Source organism: Rhopilema esculentum, chromosome 18 (genome assembly GCF_057945365.1).
Source record: "Rhopilema esculentum isolate cy_ngs chromosome 18, ASM5794536v1, whole genome shotgun sequence".
NCBI lineage: Eukaryota > Metazoa > Cnidaria > Scyphozoa > Rhizostomeae > Rhizostomatidae > Rhopilema > Rhopilema esculentum.
In genome coordinates this window covers 7,583,447-7,606,941 of record NC_142832.1, presented here as the reverse complement: position 1 = coordinate 7,606,941, position 23,495 = coordinate 7,583,447, and the positions used below count along the sequence as shown (strand labels likewise).

The following is a 23,495-nucleotide window of genomic DNA, read 5'->3' as shown; positions in this document are numbered from 1 at the left end:
AAGTCTTTCCAAATTTGTTGCATAAAATGACTTCGAAGTTTCGAAGTGTGTCCCAATACTTTTTGAACGTAAGTGTATAAAAAGTTTTGGGCAACCAGGCAAAAAGTAAGTATCTCCAAGTTCGAAATAATAAAATCTTACAGGTCTGTGCAAAAAAAACCGTTTTTGTTGCAAATATATTACAGGTAATCCTATCGCCATAGCTCATTTTTCATGTTTTTGCAGTGTTCGATGTGGCTTAAAGGTAAGAAGAATCGAAGGATATATTTGCATTTTTAATTTTTATAGTTTTACCTTGATAAATTTACAATCATTTCCCACCCTAAAGGTCATCTCAAAGGTCATTTCCCACCGTTAATTTAACTTGCTTTAGCTATTTGAATTTCGGTTTGCTATAAAAATTTAGCGGCGGTGCAGCCATTTTGAAGAGGGGTGTTGCAATACTTTTGCTCACCCAGTGTACAGTAGTGACAAGGTCATTTATTACATAAAACAAAGCTGTATGGTTTACAGACAACATGATTTCGAAGATAATTAATAGAGAGAGCGGGAAAATAACCGACCCGAGCGAGGCTGGATGGCACATAACAATTAATATTTTTTTATGTTAACCATGACATGTTATGTAAATAATGGCGACATGTTTCGGATTATTGGTAAAGCCCTAGAATAGGAATTGTCCGTGCGATACCCTCTACAATACATTTACTTTAAGATTTGCCTTATCATTCCCTTTGCCCAGTCGCAGTCAGCATTACTTTCAAATAATTCTTGATTCCATCTCTTTTCCTGGTACGTTCAACATCTGGTTTCGGTGTGACACCCTTATACACCCACCTCGAGTGGTTAATGCTCGACAAAGTTGCCTTATGAAATCCTCCTTATCCATTTGTGTAGGAGAAGCTATCTGATAAATTTGCTTTTGTAATCCACTTCTCCTTCAAAATGCTCAATGCTCAAGGCTTTTTTCACTGAAGTAAAAGTAACACCTACGGTACATTTCCAGCGTTCCACAATACGCCCACTATGACCACATTAAATTCTATGGAATTATACCTGAGAGCGCAAGTAAATACTGCGTACGCACCACAGATTGGCTTATTCATTTGAGGAAACAAGGTTGCCTTGTCACATAATAGGCCTCGTTAATACGAACGTACCAGGAAAAGAGATGGAATCAAGAATTATTTGATATTAAGGCTGGCTGCGACTGGGCAAAGGGAATGATAAGGCAAATCATTTCTTATGCAATGTGGTAGGAAAAAATATAGTTCTCTAGCATATGCTACTTTGGTATCATTTGAAGTTGTAATATCTAGGGCTAACAAACTTGCGAGGTATACGAAAATCTGAAACTTTCCATAAAAGTTCTAAAGATTTGTGCTTTTGGTTTCACACGTTAATAAAAAACAATCAATTAATACAGTTTATAAAGTCTGGTTATAGACTGCACCCTTTTTTCTCTCAGAAAACACCCTTTTAACCAACAGGGAAAGCCATGTTGCGACTGGCTTACCAAAACGAATGGCCATGACTAACTTTTGGCTGCGTAAAGCAGTTTTAAAATGATAGAGTAACATCACAATCAAAATAAGGAATAAATTGCCAAAATATTACCCACCCCTCATCATTTTCTTATAGAATTAAGACGAGATTCAAAATGGACATATCTACCGACCGAGGACCGGCGGGGGGCATGTCTACCCAATGCACCCTTGTCGTGCCCCCCATTGATCAGCAAACTAAAAAAAAACAAGCCAGCCTGGGTCATCTCGGGGAAAAACAAAGCCATCTTTCTTTCTCGATTCTGACAGTGAATGACTTATCTTATCTTTATTTGTGCATCAAGCATTGGATCAAAATTGCTAGATGAGATTCTAAGCTATCTGTAACAACTTTGGTTTTTAACGCCTCCTTGCAATCTCAGTCATCGCTCTAACTGATTCTCGATTGTTCAGCTGTATGTTTCATGCTCAATCCTCGCTTTTGATATTGAACATTAGCAAATTCTCTTACATTTTTGCTTGTTCTTTTAAATCATCTGGTGAAAATGGGACATCGTTGTGGTTTATTAACTCAAAATGCCGCAAGATTACTGCGGTGGCGCATTGGCAATTCGAAATAGCAAGAGGATTTTGCAGGTTTCCCAAAAAGCCTTCGACGCGTTAGGAGCTAATCAACGAGGTCATAGCTCGTTTTAGTTTTAACCATTTTTCTGAGATCGAGAACAGATAAAACCACATGAACCAGCATAGCCAGAACCCTTCTAATTGGAGATCTCTGATTTGGGCTTCGCGGTTGTGCCATAGCGCTTTCAAAGGCTTAGCGCTGTCAAATGGTCAGTGCCACGTTTGAGTTGTACCTGAACAGTAATCTTTGACGCAATTTCCCCAGGAAGCATAAACCCTATACTCACTCATATTGGTCCTTTTCAAATTAAAATGGCGACACTTCCTGAAGCAGATGTACGACATCACGTAGAAGCTGTCACATCTGGCTCTTTCTGTCATTCAACTTCCTCTGTGTATTGCCTTCCTCATTTTAGTATAAATTTAGCTATTTAGTGAGATTTGACTGATGAGTGTCTTTCCTAGTCTATACAACCTGTGTTTCACTGACAACTTTGTTACAACATAACATGTTTCCACCGTTTACTTTCTATCATATCAAACAGAAACTAAATTTGATTCAATCTTCTTTTATTGTTTGGCAGACACCTTGCAGGTTCAATCTAGAAAGATTGTCAGCTTTCTCAACTTTACTTTTGTATTGTATTTGCTTTATTTTGGAAACAGCCTTTAGTCTTTTAACGAATATATATTAACGAATATATACAAATTTATCTTTGATGCAGACTAAGTGGGAGGTCAAACCCTCGAGCCTCTTGTTCCAGCAGCGTTTAGTACAGTAAACCAACTGGATCCAACACTGTTGAATACAACAGAGGCAGTCTATATGTTGAATTGCTTTTTATATGCGTGTGCTAGCTTCCTCAAGCCCAAAAAGTGTCGAATACCAAAAATTTAATAGTGTTGGCCATCAGTATTGCCCACTAAATAAGCGTATTAGTGGCATCACGCTCACTGATTGGCCAGTTTTGATTGGCAGATGGCTGAAGTCACTTTAGTACCTGCAACTGTCGATTGCTTCAAAAGAACAACATTTATCGGTAAAGGTTGGAGCAGCTCCTGTCCTAGAAAATGTTGGTTGTAGATTTTATTAGTATCATTATCATAGGGATCCATTAGACTGCTTTGATATTCATTTAATGTAATATCTTTAAAAAGAAAAATGAAAATATGCTATAAGCAATTTAAAGGGACACAAAATGATATCTCATTTGTAACAGATGACAGAAATAAGTGCTTTCGCCATGCTGAAAACGGATTGTCCAATCTAAACAGATTCTGTTCACTGTAATGCAGGTTGAAATTGGTGTTTTTTTATTAAACCATGCTATTTTTATGCGTCAAAAACTATAAAAAGTTTTATTTTCACAATAAAATGTTTTCTGCTTTGGCTGCCCCTCCTTGAAGACTAAATATTTGAGATCATAGAGAAGTATTTGAGAAAAGCTTTATATTGAAATATTTTCTTCAAAAAATCGGAGAGGCTGGTTTTAGAAAAATATATCGTTTAACTTTTTTTGAATTCTTTAATGTCAGGGTTCATAACAGGCTCAAATAGCTAAATGTGATAAGCATGAACTTTTATTGTTTTGAGATGTGCAATTTTCCTTTGCAAGTATAAGGGGATGAGCTTTCAATCGACAAATGCCATTTGTGCCAAGAAAACCTCTTTTTTACCATTCTCAATCAGGCTTTTTATTTGTCCAGCTCTAGTATGAAACAAGCTTTTGCTAGAAACGCTCAATCTGAATGTAATATATTTGATACTACTGTATCTAACTCATAATGAACCTATATCAATTTAAAATGATGATTTAAAATAACTTTGAAAATAGCAAACATTTTTAAATACATTGAAGCTTTTCTTCCGATACTCTTCAGAGTATAAAACGTCAGAACATAGATCAAAACTCTACGCTAGGAAATATACATCCCCAGTTGTTATACATGAGGCCCTCATTCTACACAAGTAGGCGTTCGTCTTCACCTTAGGTCTCCATTGCTTGGGTTTTCAATAGGCTTGTTCTGGCCTTTGATATTTTCAAGGATGTCAGATGAAAAGTTCTAGTATGTTTGAAAATTGTTTTTTCGAAATCATTTTTAAATTTCATACCACGAAAAGATTGTTTGCAAATACTATTTAAGGAAAAATTATTCTACCTTCGTACATTAACTGTCTGAGTTGTTAACTTTCAAACATCTATGAAGCAATTGTAATTTCTTCAGTATGAAAAGCATCTGGAAGTAGGAGTGAAATTTCCTCTTTAGATGTGGCTGCCTAGTGAAAAGAATATCAATTGTCTTTGCCTGTATCCGCTGACGTCACGATCCTCGTCATATTTCGATATATTTTCTATTCTGTAAGTGCCAATTTCGACTTTAAGCCTCATAAAAACCTTGGTTTCCATTCATTGGAATCAAAAAGCAAAAAAATTTATTCGCATTCCATTAGTTTTATTTTCTAACCTTCAATGACGTCATCGATCATATTAACGTCAATTTTCTGTGGGTAATTTCAATCATTTGAGTTTTCCACATCCCCATCACTCAATCAATACACTAAACGAGTCCGTTATTACATCATTTGGCAGGAAACCACCTCACTAGTGGTTATAGAGGACAAAAAGCTTCATATTAACGGTCCAGTAAAATCGTGTCGTCTGCCTTCTTTGGTCATGGTGGTCCAACTTATTTATGTCAGGAAGACTACTTGCTTTTCTTAAATCCAATTAAAGGGTAAATGAATGAAAATGTTTGCAAGACTGGAATTTTTGTCCGATCTGGAGCTTCTAATTCTTTGGTATTCGCCTGGGTCAATATCTGTAGCTGACTGACAAAAGATATTACATAAGTAAAACGTTTGGAACACTGTTGGTATTGACAGTTTCTTGTCCAAACGAAGGTCTGTACTGAAGTTGCTGTCCTTTAGGAACTTTTTCTTCTTCTCCTCCAGGCATTTCCCACCTCATCCTCCTCCACCCCTTTCTGTCTGCTGCCTTGTCCTCAGTGAGGCCAACCTCCTCCATGTATCCTCTAACACAATCCTACCATCTTCTCTTGACCTCCTTTGCTTTGTCTTGCCTACCTTCATTCGCCTCACTCTTCTTTCTACATAGGCATCCTATCTTCATGCTACATGTCCTAGCCTCTCCCTGCATTTTTGTTTCTCCGTCTCCTGTACCTTCTGGTCTTGCTCTTATTCTTAGGTACTTTGTTTTCGATTTGTTCACTTTCAGACCCCTGTCTTCCAATCAACCCCTGCCAGATCTCTAGTCCCCTTTCTACTTCTGCTCTCGCCTCTGCGCACGCCAGCACGTCGGCTGCAAACAGCATATCCTATGGTGCCTCTTTTTGCACATCTGCTGTTAGGCAGTTCATGATCAAGACAAAAGAGTAATGGGCTCAGGGCAGAGCCTTGGTGCAACCCCACTGTCACTTAAAACTCTTCCGTGTCTCCCGCTGTTCATGTTACTCTTGTCTTGCCATCTTCAAACATTTCCTGAAAAAGTCTGATGTATTTCTCATCTCATCTACTTCCTGCAGCAAGTAGTTCCACAGCTCCTGTCTTGGCACTCTATCGCAGGCAATTTTCCAAGCATATGAAGACACAGTGCAGATCCTACTGTCCTTTTCTGCATTTTTCCATTATTTGCCGAAGTGTAAAAATAGCGTCAAATGTACTAGGCCCTAGCATAAAAGCACTTCTCTCTCAGTCTCCTATCTATAATTCTTTTATATCTTTGCAGTGCGTGCCATGTGATGCCCCAATAGTTTCCATAGGTCTTGTACTGGCTCTCCAGTCATTGGGCAGTCGCTCTGTCTCTATAATCTTTCCAAATATTGTTGTCAGTCATTCCCTACTTGTCTTACTTAATGTTCTCCTTTGCTGCTATATCATCTGGTCCGACTGCTCTTCCTAAATTCATACGCTTCATTTTCCTTTAGAAACATAGATGATAAGATCAAATATTACCTTTCTTCATGAAATGCCATGTGCAGTAACTAATCAACAGAAGCCAAACGAGCAGTACCAAAGAAACATTTAAAGTGGAACAGTTGTCAAAGGAAAGCCTGGTTTCCATATGATCGGAAAAAACGCAAGAGACGCAAGGATCGTTGAAATTTGTGACTTGCGATCCTTGCGATCCTTGCGTATTAATGGAAACTGCTCTTTGCATCTGTTGCGATTGTTGCGATTTTTGCGATTCTTCCGTTTGAGATAGAAATTCTCTGCGATTCTTGCGATCTTTGCGTCGATGGTTTTTCTAATGGAAACCGCTTGTTAACAACTTGGCGGTCCTTGCGTCAGTTTATCATCCGGGATGTCCTACCAAGCCTCGCATCCATTTATTTACATCGAAATTTCAAGATGGCTTTTGCAACAGAAGAAGATCTTGCTTTAATAGAAGAAATACAACAGTACGACTGCCTTTATAATAAGAATAGCCGGGACTTTAAGAACAAGTTCAATAAACTGCCTAAAGAGGTAAAAACTAACAGGCACCGAGGTTACATCATTCTAACCTGAAAAATTAGGCCTACCTGAAAAAGTACTCCCGATCGTGAATCCTCAGATCCTTTGTTAGTGTGTGAAACGCACAAAGTTCTTCTCTCCTTTGAAGAAATTTTCTCACCAAAAACCTATGTTTTTTTCTTCCACGACGTTCTCTCACTCTTTTCAACAATGCAATAATAATAAACAAGCTCGATTGCAGTAGAAATTGCTCGTTGATTCCCGCCATTTTAATTTTGGCGCACCCAAAGTCAAATAATGAATCGCAAGAATCGCAAGGATCGCAGTGTATTTCTTGCGGTCTTTGCGATCAAATGGAAACCGGTTTGTCGCAAGGATCGCAGAAATCGCAAGGATCGCAGTGCGTCTCTTGCGTTTTTTGCGATCATATGGAAACAAGGCTGAAAAGTTACAACGAAACAGTTGGCAAAGGAGACGTTGTCAAAGGAACAGTTACCAAGGAAGCAGTTGCCACAAAGTTATAGTTGCCAAAGAAACAGTTAAGTTTCCTGCAGAATGGAATTTCCCACGCTTTGTCAGTTAGAATAACGAGCCTTGGTGCTACACACTGTCAGAAATATTCTCAGTATGTTTATGCTTCAGTGTGTTTATGTTTATATCATTTCTTCAACTTGTAAACCGGACGTGGTTGGCTTCATAAATCTGGAACTGCTGAGCCATTTTTCTGGAGGATTCAAATAAAGTGATGGTGCAATCCTGGTGCAAGCATACAAATCAACTGACGTAAATGCAAGTACCACCTCAAGGTATTGGCAGTTGATAAAGAATCTCTGGATTAGCATTCATATCTTGACTTAATCTTCACAATTACTTCTTCAGGCATGTAATTTATTTGGTTGGTGTGTTAGATAAATTGTGGTTGAATGTCTCATACTTCTAAATCATAACCCATAGTTAGTTTAAAGGGAGGCTTAAAAATCGCCGAGTACACTAGGTAAACTTTTCTTTTTATTGTTTAATTGGTGATTTTAGGGAACGGATTAAGTGCCCATTAGCTATAAGCCCTAAGAAGGAAAAGGGAGGAGGGTTCAGGAAGAGAGAGAGAAACTATCAAACTCATTTATTTTTGTCTTGGATAACATCAAGTTGTAAGAGTCTAGGAAACAGAAGAGGGGTAGATTATTCCAGAGTTTAAAATATCTAGGGAGGTAGGGAGACTTGGAACGGGCGAGAACTGGAAAGGCGTCTTGAAATGCGTGCATGTCTCAGGGGACACTGATGTTAGTTAATTTATTATTTCTGTCATTAAGATTTTGTCAATATTGGACTCATGCAGCATGAACAGGGGTGGGTTTTTTAAGGCAAGGATTGGAGGGGGAGGTTTAGATAATAATTGGATTTTTGTGCCACACCCCTCAGGTGTCTAGAAAACAATGGAGGCACCCATTTTCAAAATTCTATTTTTAACTGTAAGATAAAGAAGATAAGACGATAAATAAAGTGAAATTTTGCCTTTATCAATTGATACTAATTACCAAAATCATTGTACCAAATCAAGAAAAATCCATAGAATAACACAAAAACATTGTGGGGTTTCACACCCTCCCCAAACACCCCCAAGTAAGTCATAAGGTAAATTTCGCTTACTCTTTTGATGCATGCCCATTTAATTCTCAGCTCATTGTTCAAATTGAAACTCAATTTTCATGGATTCTATTACATTGTCTACATTGATTCAATTACAATGACATACTGCAACGAAAACATTTTATTTAGATAATATTTGAAATTAGAAATTAAACTTTGTATAAGATGTCGCGAAGGACACTGAAAAAGCAAAACGGTTATCCAACTTAGTTTTCTATGCCGTTTACATTATAGGCAATTTATATCTGTTTAAAATTTAAGGCTATATTGTTATATTGTTAAGTTAAGTATATATTGTTAAGTCAAGGAAACATCGGTATGGTATTTAGTTCTTCCTTTTTATTCAAGATTCACCTTTGGCCACATTTCGAATAATGTCCACAAGATGTTAAAGGACAAGTGACACACTTTTCACCCTATCTTTTCTTTTCATTAACTTATAGATCATCTTTTAAAAGTAAGTTTGTTCTGGTTTGGAACAAAAAATTCTAATCAGGGGGCGCAGGGGGCGCGATTTTGCTTTTTATCACGTGACCCTATGACGTACATTGTGATAACTCAGAATTTTCCTGTAATTGATAGAGAGTTTACGAAACACGACGCGACAGGTCCAGACGAACTGTATTCATTTACAAGCGTGTTGTAAACGTTAATATTGCACTCTATACCAGTAGCAGCAATAACAAATTATCACATCCTACGTCACGGTGTCACGTGATTCATTTCCCGCCATAATTTCAAATGGGTTTTTAAGTGGGAAAATGAAATCAGAAAGGAAAAATATTTCAACAACACTCTCATACAGCATTTTACTTTAAGTTAAAAGAAAAAAAACATTTGGCGCCAAAAGCGTGTCACTTGTCCTTTAAGTTTGTGCTCTTTTTCAGAAAAAAATAGTTCTTTACGAGAATGAAATATTTCAGCATTTATGAAAAATATTACTTGATAATTAATTGCACCGAAGCAAAGATTATTGGGTCCTACTCTCATTTTGCAAATCAAGAGACTTTTCTGATTATATGGAGCTTTTCTAAAAATTTTGCTTCTTCCTTTCTTCTTTTATTACCTCTACGGTAGCTTCATATTTTATTTTCTTTTACTTCTTTTTCTTCTTTTTTCTCCCTTTTCTTTTTCTTTTTTGTTTCTCTTTCTATTCATTCTTGATTTTCTCTCGATGCTTCTTTTTTTCTTCTTTCTCTTCTTCTTCTTCTTTCTCTTCTTCTTCTTCTTCTTCTTCTCCTTCTTCTTCTTTTTCTCCTTCTTCTTCTTCTTCTTCTTTCATTATTCTTCTTCCTTCATTATTATTTTTCTGTTCTCTCTTTTTTCTTCTTCTTGTTTACCTGTGACTATCTGCTGTTTTCTATTATTGCTAGTTTGATTGAGTGAAAGACGGGGGTCTTATAATATTAGATATTTGAAATACTTTGTGAAACTGACTATCCTCTATACCCCAGTACTCCTTGAGCAATGGATATAGAGGCCCCCTGCAATTGTTTGCAGAGGCCCCTCCACATAATATAAAATTCCTTTGTTTCCAATGAACAATCCATTTTGCTCCTATAATCCTCGAGCAATGGTGCCGTCCTAGTAATTCTATTCTTCATGTTGTACTGCATATAACCAGGAGAGAGGCAAAGGTAAGACGTCATCAAGGAGCAGTAGAAAAAACGTGAAATATTTTTCAAGCAAGATTTCGAAGTATTCGCGGCGGTTTGGGAATCCCCAGTACAGCCGAATTTTCGAATCAGGTAATCAGCTAATCTTAGGTGGTACTTTCAAAACAACCGTAATCGGGTTAAGCTCATCCACAAACCGACGTTTGCTCTACTGACCATAAATGGTTTAGGAGAGAGACGAAATTTAAGCACTGTCAGCATTGTATTTTTTGTATCTATAAAGAAATCTTTTTCACTTTTTTTTAATTCGTTTGTTTCTTACCAAGACAACACAAATGGTGTAGTTGTGACTTGGATTCTGCTATAGTTAAAAGAGGTATGATTTGAGACAGACGAGCTTAGGAAAGACAGTGATGGATAAACCAATTCTCGGGCTGTGGGCCTAAGATATTCCAGAGCCGACTTCTGACAAGATCATAACGTATATTGCAGAAACTTGGAGGAACGGGTTTAGATGAATGACAACTAAAAATTAAGATAAGATGTAATTACAAAAAAACCCAACAACAAGTTTGCAAAATTAAGATGTAATTACAAAATGTCTAACAACAAGTTTGCGCAATAACACGCCTTAGATCAATTACACTATGCACGATGTTGAGAAGAGTCAGGCTACCCAATCGAGACTGAGTTGATCACAAGGATTTCTTTGTACGTCTTAAAACATTGAAAAACTCTTGCCGCTGCAATTTATCATAATTAGAGACAGGAATATTTTCAACATGCTTACCAAACTTTTGAGTATAATTCAAAAGTAGATTTGAAACATAGTTTTTTCGATAAAATTTCTAACAAATACTGGCTCACTAAGCTATGCAAAGTCGGATCTTTCTCTGATCATTAGAAATGACCAGGCCAAAGTAGAAAAATAAACACAACCATTTTTATTGTGCTTGACTCCTCACTACAACAAAAAGTTGTCTGATGAATTACTTTGCAAAATGTAATTCTGCGTGTATGAATTACAACAGAGAACAATCAAGTTCAACTTGACCTTTTGAACTAATGCATTCAAATGTTTTCGTATTGAAAAAAATATATAAAATACTTAGCTCGATATAGGAAGAGAGAGTGAATAATTTTATATTTAGTCTATTATAGATGTAAAGGAATGACAGTTTTACTTCCGTTTTCGAGTTTATAACCTAACCACGTTCTAAGGGTAATAATTTTTGAAAGAACTTATTTTTGTCAATTTTTGCTTGCAAATTTCGTTGGTATTAATTTTTGCATATAGAGCAAATTCGATTATTTCGCAGAAATTTGTTGAAAAGCTGCCGAATCCTAGGTTTGAGCATGATTGCGATGAGTCCCCATCAAGTACGCGGGCTTTGACCTGAAATACCCAAAAATAATAGGCCTAGGCCCCACATGCCCAATGGGGAATCCGTCACTGAGGAAAGAAAAGGAGCTCTATTGTTTGAGAGCAATGGGAAAAAGTGATTGTTAATTGGAAACAATAAAGATTTATTAACCTAAGGAGGGGCACTAGTTTCCTGAGAATGGGATGTTACAGTACAGCCTTAGTGCGTGCAGACTTGCTACGAGAAAAGAACGGAGTTAATTACATTGCCTTATCTTATTAGTTCAATGAACAAACTTCTAATCATGATATGATAACATTTGCTTAACTTTAGATATAATGAAATACCTAAGAAATACCACTATAGCCAAACTTTGCTTGTAATACAGTTTTTTCTCCAATTAACGGACACGCTAAAAGGCGGACACCTCTGACTAGCGGCCAATTTTTTCCCCAGATTTTTTTCTGATGAAATTCTTATAAAAAACTTTCTAAAAAGCTGACACCTAATTAGCAGACACTCTAATTAACGGACAATATTTTTGCACAAAATAGTCCATTTGGCTTTTTTTCTTTCCAATTCACGGACAGTGCAAAAAAGTTAGAGTCAGCGAACAAAAAACTGAAACGGATGAATATTTGTTCAAATATTTATTTCAAACACTTTGACACTTTTTTACAGCCCAGGTCAATAACTTTTCTTATCTGTGACAGCGTTACGTTCAATTTGGTCTTTTTTTCTTTTTTTAATGCCTAAGTTCAACCCGATAGCCACTAATTACCCAGATTACGCCCAGAGGTGGCGCCAGAAATCTTCCGACAGAGGGGTTGGAGCTTCCAACAGGGGGGCTAAAATGACTAACATATGCAGTTTTCGTACGTTATTTTGTCAAATTTGCTCTGACCATAACCTGAAAATTTCTTCCAATGGGGGAGGGGGGCTAGATGCATCCGACGGAGGGGCTGTAGCCCCCTAGCCCTCCCCTGGCGCCACCACTGATTACACCTTTTAAATACAAAACTCGGGTCTATTTTCAAATTGTGGATTTACATTGCAAAACTTTTCAAAAGGTGGACACTTCCAATTAGCGGACACCTTGCTCTAGCCCCGATGGTGTCCGCTAATTGGAGAGAATACTGTAGCTCAGTTTTGGTAGTAACTGAACTTGCTCGGGAATCCCGATGAATGTGAATAAATGATTTTCAAATGACTGATTTGAGGGATTCCAAGTTTCTGGCCTTATTTTTTAGAATAATCCGAGAATGTGAAGTGTCGCTGTAGTTACTCAGCATTCCTATGTATGGCTAGATTTCGTACCTTTTCCTGATTCAAATTTTTTTTATAGTTTATTAACGATTCTCTACGTTTTCAGAAGGCATGAATAAGATTTTTGGCAACATTGTTGAAGCATACTATGCATTGTTTATATCGAAAATTGGTTGTGTGGTTCATAAATGAAAGTATACTATGCATCGCGCATAAATGAAACATAACGAAACTTTCTGAAGGTAGAACTTTTCAAGAGATCAAGTGCTTCGCATTTCATTAGAAGCATTTCTCGTAACGTCACAATGTTTCATAGAAAAACACTGTTCATTGAAAGCATATATAAAATGTCTCTTTTAGTCGCAATATTGATATCGAAGGTCTTCTGACCTTGTAAAATGCTTTCTGTACCAACTACTGTTATTTTTCAGCAGCAATAAATCGATAAACGGTAGATGTTAGAAAATCTTCTTTTACCAACAAGTTTATTGAAGGTTTTGCTTCGATTAGGTAAAAATCATTTTTGATAGTTTGTTGTGATGAAAGGGTGCAAACAATTTACGTTACTTATATTCATATCTTCTCCATCTTAAAGTAAAACATGAGTAACTGGGAGTTTCCATAATTTTTTTCAGGTACCTGAAGGGTGTGGCACCAAAATTAAATCATTTTCTAACACCACCCTCCCCAATCCGTTACGCTTACATCCGCCGCGGTTTACAATATTAAAGACTCGATTGCGGAATGTACAATAACCCCATTGAGCCCTAGAAGCCAAATCAACAATTGATTGGTGTTTGCTGAGAGACCACAAACTCTTTTCTTCAAATAATTATTATTCGGCCTTGGCTCTGAAAACCATTGACCAATTCAAAACAAAAGTTATCATTTAATAAACGTTAGGTATGTTGCTAGCCACATCTCAGCAATTTTTAACAAGTTTAGTGGGTTTAGCATACTTATCAAATATACTTTGGTCTCAAAACCTTGTGTTTTCAGAAGAAGTTATGTTAGTCCATTTTAATTCATTATATATTTTATCATTAATTATAATTCATTTTATTATCATAATCGAAATTCTGCCTTCCATCAAGAGGGTTACATTATTCATTTTCGATAAAAATTTATTTCGGTTAAGTGTGTTCCAGATCCTGAATTGCGGAGGAGCATGACAAAGTTAATACTTTTTGTGTGAATCTTTCATTTGCTTAATATTAAAGGTTGAATGGTTTTGTTCTTTGTGCAGACAAATGATCCATTGGAGAGACAACACAAGACGGTGTTCAGCATTGGCTGTGTCTAAATAGGGAACCGGTAAGTGCCAATCTTGATGTGACAATCCGCTCGATGAGAAATGCAATAATTATTGGTGATGAAAAATGTAAAATATTCCCCGATCGGGTCACACGGATTATTCCTTGTTTGTTTAATTTAAGTGCTTCGAGCTTCTGGAAAAATCTGAGAATTAATCGATGTTCAACGTCCAACTTTGATGACCCTGTGATTCTTATTGCAAGCTGACGATCAAGCGGGGTGGGATTTTTGGATTTCATTTCAGCATTTCTACCTAAAAATCTACAAGAATGCGTCAAGTAGTTTACATTTTGGGGAGAAGCTGTGAGCAGAAAACCTATTTTTGCATTTCTCGGTATTTAAACAAATAAATATCCATTAATAGACCATTTGTATTCATTGGCAAAATGTTTTAACAACAAAATTTCTGATATTTCCTTTTTTCCTATCAGAAAATAAATTAAGGTCCGGCTCAAATGGCCTAACCGAGATTATTTACTGTCTAAATCTAAGAATTTCAAAACATTATTAGTGCAGCAACAGACTTAACTTTTATTGTAAATTTCGAAAGACTGCTTTCCAATATTCTGAATATTACGAAACAGTTACTTGTGGTATTACCTACATTCAAATAGTTCGATGCCTAAGTTTGAGATATAATATCCCCTAGGCAGGAGGTTTGACTACCATTTCAATCTTCAAAATACAAGAATTCTTTCAATCAATGTTTTTGTTTCGTTTTGTTACTTTCTCGGTTAATCTTGTAGGCGTGTATTTAATCGTTTCAAGGAACTCTTCCATGAAAATTTGAGCTCTAAAGACGGGATTAAAAGCAACTTTCAAATTCAAGAACAGCTTTTAATTAAATTATAAATTTGCTTTATATATTTCTACAAATGAAAGTAAGAAAGAGCCAAAATTAGTTTGATTGGTTTTTATATGCTGTTTGAATGTACCGTCTCCTACTTTTTCACTATGGCACCAATTTCTATGATTTCGACTATTTACTTAGGCCATTTAATTTTTCATTCATCTGCAGTTATATTCTGTTTACATCAGCTCGCCTCCTTTTAAACTCATTCAAACGTATTCTAAAGCCCAGCGCCTTCCGTTACACTCTGTTCTTACAAGAGAAATCCGATTTTCATGCACATTTGGTTTCAACAAAAGGATGCCTGTCTCTTGAGGTCTGTATCCTGAAGACAGAAAAAAGGCCTGCAAGTTAAATGCATGAAAATAAAGCATGAATGAGGACTAAAAAGATATTGTTGTCGTTGGCATCACAGGGAGAGAACCGAGTCGGTTCCTGCGAAGGAGGACGAAGACAGTGTCCAAATTATGTCGGCTGCGTTAACAGAAATAAGAGTATAAATATTTCTCAGAGCTCTGACCTGGTGCTGCTAAAAAGAAAGGCTATGTACAAGCATTTATGAGTTGGAAGGTGTTTTAAAGAAAGACAGTACTAGAACCGAAAATTTGACGTATTAGTTCTATGATAGACACACAAGGAGTGTATACAGTAGATATTTGGAATCTATATCAGAAACACCATGGAAATCTAGGTAGAATTGAAATCTAGGAAAGTCGGCAATGCAATTGAAGATCGAGTTTGTTAATTGCGAGCCTGAAGGGGAAGGTAGCCCACAGACCATTGTTTCAAAGACAGGGACAACTTGACCAAGATATCTATAGAAAGAACAGTTCCGAAAATTAAAGGATTGTGAGTGACAACTGTTGGGTGGGCTTTATCTGTGCCGGACGATCATCACAAATAATCTGCATCCTTTCATTCTTTACATAACATCTACTTTTCATACAAACTGTCCCACTCAACAGTATAAAGAAGCTATTGAGAAGCACTGAAAACTATTTTGATTCTAGCGATGACCTCAGTTAAATCACCAATTCGAGTATTAGCCAAAGGTGACTGTACTAGATCTATAATATGACGTAATTACGTAAGTCGTATTTACAGTGTTACTCTCATGATTTTCCAAAATGCCCTCTTGCAGAAAGATGTTGTGTTTCACGTACCCACAAAAGAGGCTCTCTAGGAGGACTCTATACCTTCACCATGCCAAAACTTAATTCGGGTAAATCTTTAGGACACTTTCCAAACTTTCTTACATGTAGGCATTTAAGCTAGGCTTTCTAAGCGACCTAGATGTTGTCAAGTTTCCCTTTTAAGCCTGTCTCACCCTTAACCAATCCAATCTAGTGTCTGGGGAACAGCCCGCAAGCCTCGTTGTGATAGTACAAGACATGATCACTTGCCTGAAGGTGGTTTTCAAATCAGCGCCATATTTATGAACCCACCAATCCACAAGGTTATGCTTAGGTGAGATCTGCTCTTACATGCTCAAACAAACATGTCTGTTTCAAGAGGCTAAAAGTAAATCATTGTTCATCATGCTTACGTCGATAGATATTTGCTTAAATCACCTTAGAAAGCATCTTAGCCGTCAAACGTTATACTAATAAACTCAGATTTAAGGAGATTTTTGCCTAGAAACACGATTTCCTATTGGGATTCCGTTGTATTACAGTCAGCAATCCTGTGTTCTGCCCAATACTCAGCACAATGTATAACTGTTTTCATCATTCATAAGCTTTCAATTACGTAACTGTGATGACTTTTCAATTACTCTCTCTGCTATAGAACGTTAGCTGCACAGTCTTTTCGACACTTGGCGAAAACAGCACTCCAAGGCGTGAAAGGTATGTAATGCTTTATCAATGCAAACAACAAGATAATATGAAGTAATCATTCAAGATAAAACGCTCGAGTATAAGTGTGAAGGGATATATGGTTGCAGAAAAGCTCTGTGTGAAAGGGGCCACCAACACTCTGCTTTTTGAAAGTGTTCAGAACTCTGATTCTCAGAGAAAACAAAAGCCACGAAGAGTCATTTTCTTCTCAATGCTCATAGTCAAAATGTATTTGCAAAAAGGTCTTCTACTAATTTTGCTCTTGATATTCTGGTGTTTAGGTTATTTCCATGCAATGTTTAATACATTATTGAGGACCTCTAATAAAGAATTCATGCTGTAATATATAATTGATATAGTAGCTCTTATAAAACATTCAAATTGTCTAACCGTGTTGTCACCTAAAAATATTGAAAATTGAACAGCTTAGCAGAATTTCAAAGGCAGTAGAATATCGTGAATTTTTTAAAAAAACAAACTAACTTCCAAATTATGAACTGGTAAGTTAAAAGACAGAATTGTTAGTATAACGTCTCCAAAATCCACTCACAGGCTTCAATTTTATTGCAGCCCCATATTATTCTATAGGCCAAATTTCGTTTTCAGCTAAATTAGGAAACTTACTAAACTTCCGTTATATTTACATAAAAAAATGCAAAGTAAGTCAATCTTTTGAATTTTCACGGGGGTTTATATGCAAGGAACTCAGTTATCGTTGTCTTATAGGTTCAATTCTGTGAAGTTAGCACAACAACAGCAAAATGTCCCCGACCTAATATTTCAGACAGGATTAATTTTTTTCTAAAACTGTTGGCAAATCACCCAAACTGATCTTACGGGCAAACATGAATACGCTTTGTTGTTAGACAGTATTCATTTGTAATAAGAACAGTGACAGGTTTTTTAAAAGCCTTTAAAGTCATGCTTTTGGTAAATTTGGTCAGATTGAAGCAGGTCCTGAAAAGCGAGAGGGCGTGGAAATGTTCTAAAGATATATTGTGCAAGAAAGCAATGATGGGATTTCTTGCTTCACATCTTCTATGCAAATGTCACTAAGAAGATGAAATTTTCTCTAAATTTAATTGCAGAGAGGCATTTAAAGATTATGCCCAGCTGCTGTCCTCCTTAATTCTAATGAACTTTTTCAAGAAAGTCTTATTCAATACGGTCACCTAAGCAGTTATTGCTTCAGGGGCTTCGTGTGGTTCAAGAGAGTCAATGAGGCTAAAGGAAACTTATTGGAAGGAAAACATCGTCAACAGACAGTTTGGTTAAACATTGTGTTATCTTTCGGGGGTAGCTTCAGGGGCGAAACTGCTAAGGGGTATGGGGGGGGGGGGGGTGCTGCACCCCCAATCTTCAAAAAAGCAGATCCTGTCGGGCAAATTTATGGCTGCCAGTACATCTGTCGAGCAAATCTGAAAATTTTTTTTAGGTCGCAATTTTATTGCTACTTTTTGCCCTAGCATGGTTTTTGAATTTATGGTCTTTTGCTTCCATCTTTTTTTCAATCTCGGTCCAGTTGGGAAAACAAAACAGAAACGAGGCAAGCAACAGCAACATTTATACATTTCTGTCTTTCGTCCACCGATCAGTGCTTTTGTCTCGAGCTCGACGCGCACGTGTCTATCTTAACCTCGACTCGAGATGAAGTCTAAAGAATTGATCGACAGCGAAAGTATGAACGGAAAGTAAAGTGTGTTTGATGCAAGAAGGAAATGAACACCCCCCCCCTACTTTATGCAAAACAAGAGAGCTTTTTTCAAAATCTTTTGTTGTGATTTCTAAATTTTTCCTTGACAAGCTCCCCCCGAACTTTCTAACCTGCCTCTGAGCCCATGGAACACTGACAATTTTAGAAGCATAAAAAATCAAGGCATGAAGGATATAAGTTGTTGAGAAAAATCAGCCAATGCTTTCTTTTCCAAATGTATGAAACTTTCATCATACATTCATACAGTGGCGGAAAGTATTGGGGTATGGGCCCAATTAGCGATCCCGTCGGAAAATTCGGCCTTTTGTCGGATAATTGATAAATAACCATTTAACGTGTCGAAATAACTTCAAGAAATCGTTCTGAAATGTATTTAAACGTTCAGAAAACGTTCTGAAATGTGTTAAGCTAATATAGGGGGCATGTTTGCCAAATTTTCTGATCCGCAGGTGATCCACATTTTCCATTCCCTTTTCCATAACCTCTCTGTGCCCTTTTTGCAAAATTTGAACATAGCAAAGCTGATAACAAGATAGTTCCTTATCTTATCTTGCTGATAAAATATCAGCCAGTATTAAGTAATCAAACAAACAATATATGACAAAAATTAAAACTGCTTGCGAATTGTATATCTAATTTCAATTCAGTAAAGATTAGCCGAACTTTCCATCGGATTCTTCCAACCAAAATTTATTTTCAAACGTATTTCCAACTGAAGAAAACATGATAAAATGCTGAAAATGAACATTACAATTACAATCATGTTGTTATCATGAACGCCTTGTCAAAAGTGTAATCGGTCGACCTCTTGTATCATCAATTGTCTTAGATGAGATATCGATCTTGATATCAAAAATCATAAATGGATTTTCTTCTTGGTACTTAATTTTGGCGTGGTTCGCAAAGATTTCTAAAGGGTCCTGCTAAAAATCACTTATTTTCATCAAAAGGTGCAGTTTCCTTAAAATTAGACATGATCCAAGATAATATCTTCTCGGGAAATCGTAGGCCCGCTCCCCCCCTCAGATTAAAGCCTGAATTTCCGCCACTGCAATCATAAGGAGTTATGCTCCGAAATTCTCTTAAGGTTTTACACTTACGGTCCGAAAGTTTTTAACTAAAAAATTTAAATAACCGTAACAAGTAACAGAAAGTTTTAATCAGTTCAAGCGGGAAATAATAGAAAATTTATCAAGAAATTATAGTTAAGATATGAATTGCAAAAAACTTTCGAGTTTCTTTCATTTCTGAACGATGTCCGTGATTATGAAAACACGAAAATTGAGCTTTGATGAGAAGTGTATCTGTAAAATACTTCCACTAAAAAAACTTTTCTTTGCTTGAAATATTTTGTTATGGTGAATTCAGAGATACTTACTTTGTGCTTGGGTGTCTAAAAATGTTGAAATTCCTTCAGGAGCAATCGAAAGTTGAAAATCAAACTGAGAAAATGCAACTGAAGCTCTTTTTGTTGAAACATTGTAGTCTGCTTAGCTGTTTCTAAATTCCGAAATTTCAGAGCTGTTTTGTTGTTCCACTTTGATAAAATTGAGACCCTACTTCAGTCTCTTTTTTGTATTGCTCTCCTAATAGCTAGATGATTTAGAAAGCGAAGACTATTTTTCTTTTAAAGAAAAGACAGGCTTTACAAATGCTTGCTTTTCGGAAACAAATGTTTATAGTCAAATCCAGAAAAACTAGAGGCATATTTCTTGACTTTAAACAAACAGCCTGAGTCTAAAGACCCTCTCTCGGGGTCCCCGATGATTTCAGCCCTTGTAGCGACGTGCCCTAAAAATGAAGTTCAAGCATGACACGCCCTTTCATCAAGCATGACACGCCCTTTCGTCGGGCATCTAAGTTTCATACCTCCCTAATGAAAATTGTGAAGTTTCGCCCCTGGGTAGCTTTTTATTAGTACTTCTCCATTAAATTTTAATAACCATTTTCTGCATATTCTCAGGTGCTTTTCTTACTTAGCAATTCTATCTGTTGCGTACTGAGTTACTCATTGCCATCAGTCAACATATGAAAAAGAGCAATTGAAAGTTCATGATAGATTTCTTCATGATTTAAAGAGAGCCGCTGTCCTATTTGAAATCCAGTCTACTGACAAACGGAGTGTTGTTCATGCAGCCGCTAAGTTTGAAGGCGCAAATACCAGTAATTAAAAGCACCAAGTGCCCTTGGCGATTTGATAAAGCATGCATAGAAAGTTTCCTACAGGCCTAGAGGCATCTGGAAATACACTGCACTTGATGAAGAGGCTGTTTAAGCTGTGTATTTCAATATCGTGAATTTCGATTAGTAGTTTCTGGCTGTAGAACTTAATAAGCGCGGACCCAGTTGGCTATCTAAAAAATACCATCGAATCAAATCAAGGCTCCTATCTATCGAGTGTTGCTTCATGTGATCAGGTTCATGGCAATCAAAGAATTCGCCCAAGGTGGCGGAAAGTTTTTTGCATTCTCCAATAACTAAGAAGGCTCCAAAAAGAAAACGTTTGGGTAAACAATAAAATATTTTTAAAGGTCGTCTTAATTATGCCTTTTGCCTTCAAGTTTGAATAATGGTATATCGTCACACTGAAAAAATTTTATGTTGGAAGGACTGTACAGCTTCTGTTTTATGCTCGATTCTCAAGCTAAAATGGCCGGCAGCGGGTTGGGCGGGGCTCTCCTAGACCAGGGTTAGCGTTGATGGGTCACTTCTTTTCTACACCGCGGACTCAAAAAGAGGCAGTTCTGGAAAATGGTTAACCTAATTTTAGATTGTTTTTTCAAGTCCCATTTAGATCAGTAAATTAAGTATACGGTTAATTATATTGCTGAAGTTTTTACCGAGTAACTGAACATAACCATTGATATTTTCTTTTGCTACAAATTGTCACCCTCATGTCTGCGAAAGCGCTAAGTTTTCAATTGCGGAAGCTTGTTGTTCCGGATTTCTAGCAGAGCCCTGGGTTGCCCCTGCAGGAGAGCAAAACAATTGACATTTATTGTAATGCATGTCTGAAGCACTCATTTCCGGTTATGGCCGGAAGAATAGTCCTTCAGCTGTCAGAGTTTATACATTAGGAACATGGAGAGAACTGGTTGCCATTGAGTCCAGTACGAAACTTTCGGCATTTCTCAATTGTGCGACATTTTGATTCCCTTTCGAGACGAGATAAAATTCGTTTGCTGTGCAATCATTGACCAAGCCGTTTGACCACATTTGGAAATGACACGGGGGGATACTCGTCTTGGTTTTCAGTACGAGTAACCAAATTTGTTGACCAGACTTGGATTTAATTCACAAAGGTTGGCTCAGGGATACAGGGGCTGCAGTAATTTTTTAATCGTTTCTTCTACCAGATATTACGATGAATGCTGCTGATCTTTTCCTACTCATATCTTACTTTTTAACATATGGCTGTTGGAATGTGGAAGGAAAAACAGTCGCCATGGATCACATTTTGGAAGCGAATTTGAAAGCGAAGGGTGAGTTTTGACACTCCAGCTTCTATGTATACGCATGTGGCAAATTTAAATCAAATACGTTATCTCGTCATCCAATTCTTGCTTGGATTTGATTTTTATGTTTTAATGATTATGTTAGCTGTATTTGGTGTCTGATAAATAAGGACACATAAGTTGCATTCTTGAAATTGAAAATTTTTCGCGTGTTAAGAGGACGGTCGAGAACCGTTTGCCTTCGGCTAATGGCATAGACAGGCTTTGTAGGTCAATATAATGATTTTTTGGACCTTTGTGGTGATGCTCACCGAAACCTTTGTGTAATATAGAAGGCCGTAAGCTGTATAAAATACCTCTATTTACGAATTTGCTTGCATTTCCCCCGACCGTTTTTAGGGTTGCAGTAGATATATTGTCCATTCATTTGCTTTGGTTTCTACCCAGCCTCTGAAGCACAGCCTAAAACAAAGCCTGCATGTCTCTGTTTATCATTAACTCGGATAATAACCGCCAAATTCAGCCTAAGAAAGCCATAAGTCTTGATTTCGCCAGCTGTTATATCTGATTCTCTGGCTGAGCACCAAATTCTATTCTTTATTTTGTTGTTAAGCATTGGCACTAAAAAGCGTTTTCACGTCTTGCTTGTCCTTAAAACATTTAGTAGTTCCATCGTAGACAACGATTGTTGTTCCGAATGTCAATATTTTGAAGACAAGGAGGACTCCCAGGACATCAGGCTCCTTGGATCATGACTGACCTTTCCTCACACAAATCTCACGTCACTACCAGCTCTCGAGTGCGTGCAAATAGTTGCAATGATTATTGTACACACTAGAAGTACCAGATTACTATACTGCACTGGTACACACTAGTTATGATAAGAGCCTGCTATGCATTGTTCATTTATGTAAAGCATAGGCAACGCGAGTTTATGTATGTCATATTCGCATTAAAGTGTACTCGATGATTCGCTAATGCCATCTCCCTGGTATGTATGACATCCTGTTAATCGGATTATCGCTTACAGGTTCCCTATGTCTTCTTATGTAATCGGTTGGCCTGGGCATCAAATTTTAACTTGATGAATAAAAGTTTTTTCCTTATGACCAGCGACTTTCCGTAAAAGTTTGTTAAATTAAGCAGGAGTGGACACCTGGGGGTAAGCCTATTATTTTAATACGATGACTCTGCATTGTCCCATTGTTTTAGAACAAAAGACCATTGTCCTCCAAAGTATTTGGGGCGACCTCCCCCCAAGTGTCCGCCACTGAAATTAAGTACTGCTTTTGTTGTGAAAATTTCGTTTGCCATGTGTTGTGAACCACGAATGACTTGGCCTCCTCCGATCGTTAAGCAATTTTGACTTTTCATCTACAAGCAGAATTATGCTCCAACAGCATATCCAAGTTCATTCAAATTCTTTTCTCGTTCTGTTTTTTTAATAGAAATGCAAAAAAGATACTTTTCTTTTATCTAGAAGCTCCATAAGCTTCAAGAAATCGTCATAGCATGTGACAGAAACAAAAATGAGGTTACAAATACAATTTTCAAGAAAATTTATCCATCTTTTCGCAAGAGGTATTTTCTATGGTGTAACCTCTCTGGTGTATGGTGTCATTATATCAAATAATGAATTCAATTATTACTCATTATGTGTGTAAGCCAAAGTGCCACACCCAAGTGCCACACCAAAGAGCCACATCGAATCTCAACCTTGTTTTTCTGAATTTCTCTTTGGCACTAAAACTCTAAAATAGCTGTTCGAATGCACTCGGATTATGAGTTTCCCGAGTTTTGCTAATGCCTAGTATATGACTCCGACAGT

General features: G+C 37.0%; 1 protein-coding gene across 2 annotated transcripts in view; it reads left to right on the top strand.

The window, feature by feature from the left end:
• Positions 1-7,281: 7,281 nt before the first annotated feature.
• Positions 7,282-23,495, top strand: part of LOC135696579 (bone morphogenetic protein 1) — a 39,152-nt gene continuing 22,938 nt past the window's right edge. The window contains exons 1-4 of one of the 2 annotated variants that reach the window (XM_065216017.2): positions 7,282-7,409; positions 13,743-13,810; positions 16,449-16,507; positions 21,569-21,694. In XM_065216017.2, coding sequence (XP_065072089.1) covers positions 21,577-21,694 — 118 coding nt within the window. In that variant the 5' untranslated portion in view covers positions 7,282-7,409; positions 13,743-13,810; positions 16,449-16,507; positions 21,569-21,576. Of the gene's footprint in view, positions 7,410-13,742; positions 13,811-16,448; positions 16,508-21,268; positions 21,695-23,495 lie in introns of those variants that run through there. The other variant, XM_065216016.2, reaches the window with a different exon arrangement.